This window comes from Perissodus microlepis, chromosome 14 (assembly GCF_051167445.1).
Source record: "Perissodus microlepis isolate ML-2025 ecotype Zambia chromosome 14, ASM5116744v1, whole genome shotgun sequence".
Taxonomy (NCBI): domain Eukaryota; kingdom Metazoa; phylum Chordata; class Actinopteri; order Cichliformes; family Cichlidae; genus Perissodus; species Perissodus microlepis.
The window spans coordinates 6,529,969-6,535,968 of record NC_140474.1 but is presented as its reverse complement, the minus strand read 5'-3'; the positions used below and the strand labels follow the sequence as shown (position 1 = coordinate 6,535,968).

Genomic DNA, 6,000 nt, shown 5'->3' with positions numbered 1-6,000 from the left:
TGGCCCACTTCTACAAACATGGCGCCACGGCTGGATGTGAACGGTGTAAATGTGTAACAAGGTGCCTGCCCCTCCCTCATCCACCCTCCATCCCTCCTACTCTCATCTGCTGTTGGGGATACGATCCAAAGAGGAGAGAGAAGCCGGGGAGAGCCTTGCCTCCTTGTCACTCTCTCACAACACCGTGAGAGCACAGGACGCATGCTGTCCTCCAGTACACCCACACACACTAGCACGGAGAGTGAGAGACACTGAGGCAGAGTGCGAAAGAGAAAGAGGGGTACAGGAACGAGGAAACTAAAAGAGGGAGGGACATAGCAAAGCCAAATCCTGACGGGAGAAAACTGAAGGGTTTTCTGTTTTCTCCTGAGGAGCTGCGAATAACCCTCGGTGAAAGATGGCAGAAGGGGGAGAGGGAGAGGAGGAGATTCAGTTCCTGCGAACGGTAAGTCCTACTTACTTTCCTATTGTGAAGGACTAACCTGCCCATCTGTTTGTAGACGAGTTCTAGAGATTTGTGGATGAAGAGTGAAGTCATGAGTTATTAAAGAAAAGAAGTGAGAAGAGAAACAAAACTATTTTTTTTATGTAGGAAAATCATTTGATTTAACTTTCAACCTGAAGCTCAGTCCTTATATTCCATCATCAGTTTCATGGCGCCTTCAGTGTTTCCTGGACTAATGGTTTCTTCACTTGTATCCCTTTTGCTCTCCTGGCATCGGATTTTTTTAAAACTCAGATTTTGTAGTTGCAGTTCGCAGAGCCAAGTCCTGCTTCTGTATATAGTTGACTATTTTTACGCCGCCCTCATTGTGCCATGACCTGCTTATTAGTTGATCTCTTTAAACCTAATAATTGATTATTTCAGTTTCGTAAGAGCTCAGAAATACATTACTCAGTCATATTTAGATCTTTCCACAATGCACCGCATATTGTCTTGCATAATCTCTTTTAAATTATCTTCGTAATCTTCTAGATTTAAGAATAGGTGGTAACAGAGTATGTATGCATATGTGTGTGTGAGCACAGATAGATAGACAGGGGCTGGTGCATCTGTTAGCATCGTTATCTATTTATATCTAAGGAAAGTAGAGCCTGTCAGAGTGGGGTGAGAAGGCAGAGCAACAAGCTAGCCAGAGTTTGCAGGGGACAGCTGCCCAAAAGCTATACATCTTCCTTAGTGACGCAAACAGACAGAGTGTTGCGATAGCCACTTTACAGTTTAAAACCTGTAGGACAAGACCCCCCAGAACCATCTGCACCAGCTGAGAAGGCAAAATAGGTCTTTATAACCACAGTATGTGAGAAAACACTCAATGAAACTGGTCTAGATGTCTGTATTGATCACTGTTTTTTATTTGAATCCACACTCCTTCTATCACTGCAACCTAAAACTTACCAACTTATATTAGGACCTACAAGAGATCTGGGCAAAATGTTTCCCAACCCCTTTCCTTTTACTTTATGTCAGCTGGGATAAACTCCAACCCCTGCAATCATAAATGAGATAAAATATGTTTCCTGAACTCCCAATTAATGCTCAGTGCAGGGAACTTATTGTTATACCAAATGCTGTTGCATAATTCTTCTCGTTATATCAAGCATTGGTCTTTGCCTGTGTGAAACGTAATAATTCCTTCGAAAAATTCATTTAGATATCGTATATTATTTTCACTGACACATATATTATGTGTCAGTAAAGTAATACTGACTTTTGAGCAGACTGTTTCCAGACGCTTGTGTGAGCTATCAAAGTGTTTCACTTAGTTTGCCTTTGCAAACAGCTTTAACAAAAACACTGCAGTGAAATGTGTTTCAGCTAGTTTGTGTAATTGCTATCATTGCTGAAATGTTTACCTGACTGACACTGAATCTGTTTAGATGTGAATACAAAAGTGCAAGTACAAGTATAAAAGAGCCTAAACAGAGGCATACAGAACAAACAAAAGCAAATTATTGATGGACAGGATTCATTTCAAGCTTGTGAAGCCAGCTCACAATAACCACAAGAATTACAGAGTAACACAGCTGTTGCTACCTCAAAAAAATGTTTTTTTCTATCTTAAGAAACTTACAAATGAATTGCGAGCCACACTTTGAATGCCTTCAGCAGGTTTGTCATTTGGTCCAAGAGGATCAGTTAGGATGAAACTATAGAACACCAACACTTCAAAAGAAATAAAATAGTGTAGCTCTCTTTGAATTATTAATGTCTTGTGGACTTCAATGGGTTTATCTTTGACACTAACAGTGTCAGGGTCAGAGGTTCTGTCGACATTTTTTGCAGGAATACAGTACTAAAAATGTTGGTGCTCATGGCGCTGTTAGGCCTTTGGATTAAAGCATCCACCAAATGTTTCTGGTTATTACTCTTTTAATTACATGGGAGGCATTGTGTGAGTCAGCTGTCTCACTCTGTTGGGGTAGTTCCCTTGGTTATGTTGGAAGTGGGAGGTGTGAAGAAAATGAAGAGAGAGCACAGAGGAGTTTTTAACTCACCTGGACCAGCTGGGCAGCAGATTGTAGCTATGTCCAATATAATCTTTTTGCCGTTATGTAATGAGACATGAAGGTTCATAGCCTGCACGTCAAGGCTTTCTTTTGAGCTCAGGGTTTTGGCTCATACCTAGAAAATACTTCTGTAAAACAATTTCAGGCAAATGAGCAAAGTCAACCTTTAAAGTTAAGAGAAATGCAGGTAATTATTTTTGTTATGAGCTAGCTGTTTAAGATATTAGTTCAAGTAAAGCATAAGTTATATCTTACTAACGCCTGTAGGTCATAGAAGTAAAAATTTGGGACTCACAAGTAATGTGTTATATGCAGTTACGGTTAACTTGACTGCCGGTTTCACTCTGTGTTTTTTTCTCTTTTATTCAAGGTCCTAATTTTATAAAGTTCAAATACCCCCTCATGTCCATCATCGGGACTACAAGTCATAATTTGGACTTCCCTACTCCCCTGTGGAAATCACTGAAACCTTTTGTTGTTTGTTTATTAAAGCAGCTGAAAGAAAAAGCATTGTAATCTCATTGGTCCCTTTGTTTTTATCATTTTCTCTGTTACTCTATTGTTTTTCACCCCTGCTGGGAATCCTCCAAGTAACAAGAAAAGCCATGGGAGTTTTAGCGTAAGGCAATGCATTTAGTGCTGCATTTAGTGATTTGGGGGTTAGGGGTGGGGGATGTTTAATAGTGAGGGAGGAAAAGAAGACAAGATGAGATCCGTTAAATTGTAAATGCTGTTCAGTGTGGCACACGGGGAACACTTCAGCACATCTCCAGTGACTGTTTTTACATTACGAAAAGCCACTTATAGATTACTCAGCAGTCCTTCTCTATTTGGTTCTGGTTTATGGTGTTCTTGTAATACAGCCCTGGCCTGTGACTCATACAGCGGTGACTGATCGCAGTGTGGCTTGAATAGTTGTACATTCAGAAGTGAGCTTAGCCTTTCCACCTGCTCTGCAGTAGCAGGTTATTTAAAATCGGTCTCCACTCAAACAAAGTGGATGCCCTTCGGTGAACTACAGGTATCTCGTGCTCAGCCTGCCCCCTAAAAAAATGTGCAAGCACTTCAGCCCCCGCATTTACTGTCAGAGCAGAGACTGTCTTTACTTGCAGTAGCTAGCAGACTTTTCTTTTCTCTTCAGTGGTAGCCACAGCCTGCACTGATGTCTCACATAAACGTGAAAGATCCCAGACAGCGGTGCTGTTTCTCTGTTGGTGAAACTAAAAGCTGTGTCACTGTTTCACGATGCCACATTTGCCATTTAAAGCACACAAGCAAGCGAGTTTAAGGGGCATTCGAGTTCCAGTCTATAACAGCAGTTTCTTTTTATAGTGTGCCACTATAAGTGCACACGTTCAGGAGGGAGAAACCAGAGGAGCCAGTGTCCTATTTGCCAGCATCCTTTGGGAGAAGTGGTATGTGTACGTGTGTAGACATGGGTGTCTTTCTCTGTGCATCAAGCGAACAGAGACACTGTACATTGTTTTGACAGTTATGACATTTACGGTCAATACGGGCCTGAATATTGCCTTTAAACCAGAACACTATGGGCTGTTGAATTATGTTTGCAGTGAACACTGAATTGGTATTTTGCTGGGTAAAAGGGTAAAAGGGGAGAGTTAAGAAATCCTCTAAAACAATAGATTGTAACTATAAAATCAAGGCCTTTGTTTTTATCTTTATAATTTTCATCTCCAGTGTTTGTAATGATGTTTTTTCATTTTTATCCATCCATCTATTTTTCTCAGCTTATCCAAGTCAGGGTCATGTTTGGAGCCTATTACAGCGGTCGTGGGGGGAGGGGGGAGGGGTTTACTCATCTGCAGATGAGATGAGGCTGACTGAAGACGGCCAAAACTGTTGATACATATTTTGTTTGATGGTGTTCCTGTATAACTGTACTGAGATACTGAGTCTCCATATTTCACCCTGAACGACTTTGTCCCTTCTCCTTTGATATCTCTCTCTCTCTTTTTTAACACACACATACACTGAGCACATCTGCGAGCTACAGTAGCAGCAGATATTGTACTGACAGCAGATGACAGACGGGGTAATGGGGATAGGGAGAGTGCAAGCAAAACACCGCTTTAGAAGTGCTGAGCCTAGGAGATAACCACGTCCACATTGGAATAGCAACACATATAAAGCTGCTCTCTCTCTCTCTCTCTCTCTCACACACACACACACACACACACACACACACACACACACACACACCCAGCACCTGTCAGTCTGCCTGCTTTGGTCACAGCAGTTTACACAATAAACAGGTGGTCCGCTTTGCTCTTGGGCACGAGACAGACATAGGGGTGTGGGGGGTTCTGTACAAGCGTTGCAAAGTGACACAACTGTCTTGTTATGCTTGTGTGTGTTTGTTTACACTTAAATTGTCCAAACAAAGTGAAGTGAGGGAAACTGTAAAGAGATAAATACTTACAAACTTAAGGCAAACACAACTTGTTTTGGCATTGCTATGCCTCATTCCAGTTGTTATCATACAGCCTGTATTTAACCAAAAAACAAAAATAATGTCTTCTACTGTTCTGTAGCTGGTAAACAAATAAACCGAACACTCCTAATAATTCATATACAGTCATGGATATATTCTAGTTCATGGTATAAAACTCAATAATCAGACACATGCTGCTAGAGACTGTATTCATAACGCACACATCAAACCTGAATCTGCATTTATGAGTTGTTACGTCATCATTGTCTAGCACTGTATCACAGTTTAACAATATAACCCATTTTAACATGAAAACATTGTAGAACCAGTGTCATTGTGATAGATCGCATTAATTCTGTCATTGAATATCTTATAGAAATGAATGGAACATAGAAGCATGGAGTGCAAATGTTTAGTGTTTTTGTCTTTTCAGTCCTTGTATTTTGGGGTATTTTGCTGTATGTTCATTTTTAACATGTAACACTTGTCATGTCATGTCATGTTGCTGTGCCGTGACTCTTAATGCTGCATGTAACTTCAAAATTTCACATCTGTCTTACATTGACTTGCTGATCAGCAAAATATTTTGCATAGACTTGAAGCAAATGAACTTTTTTGAAGAATGGAACATGGATTTAGGCCAGCTAAAATAACTGATTTATATAAAATTGCTTTCCATTCATTTGCTAATGTCTGCCAGGATTATCATCTTTCAAGGGCAGAGGCAGTTTAGTGTCATTTCTGGTAGTTTGTAGCTGTTTTTCTAACCTGGATGAAAATAAAGCCTGTGTCTGTGGGCTTTCAAAACTTTTATTTAAAATTCAACTTAGATCTTCCTGAGCACTGGATTTGAGAGTTAACACAGCTTTAGATTAGTTGTGTTTTCTAAATGTGCAACCCACTAAGCTTTTATAGAATTTGCAATGATTAATTACTGCCTGTCGTCTAAACTAACGTCTCCAGTAGCTCTAATATAAACTGCTTTTTTGTAACATTAGTTTAGGTTTGTTTTCCTTCTTCTTTATGTTCTTCAGTAG

General features: G+C 40.2%; 1 protein-coding gene across 8 annotated transcripts in view; it reads left to right on the top strand.

Moving 5' to 3' along the window:
• ryr1b (ryanodine receptor 1b (skeletal)) overlaps window positions 1-6,000 on the top strand; it is a 76,457-nt gene continuing 70,457 nt past the window's right edge. For 5 of the 8 annotated variants that reach the window (XM_084949837.1, XM_084949838.1, XM_084949836.1 and 2 more), the window contains exon 1: window positions 2-445. In XM_084949837.1, coding sequence (XP_084805963.1) covers window positions 398-445 — 48 coding nt within the window. In that variant the 5' untranslated portion in view covers window positions 2-397. Of the gene's footprint in view, window positions 446-6,000 lie in introns of all 8 variants that reach the window. The other 3 variants (XM_084949839.1, XM_084949834.1, XM_084949840.1) reach the window with 2 other exon arrangements.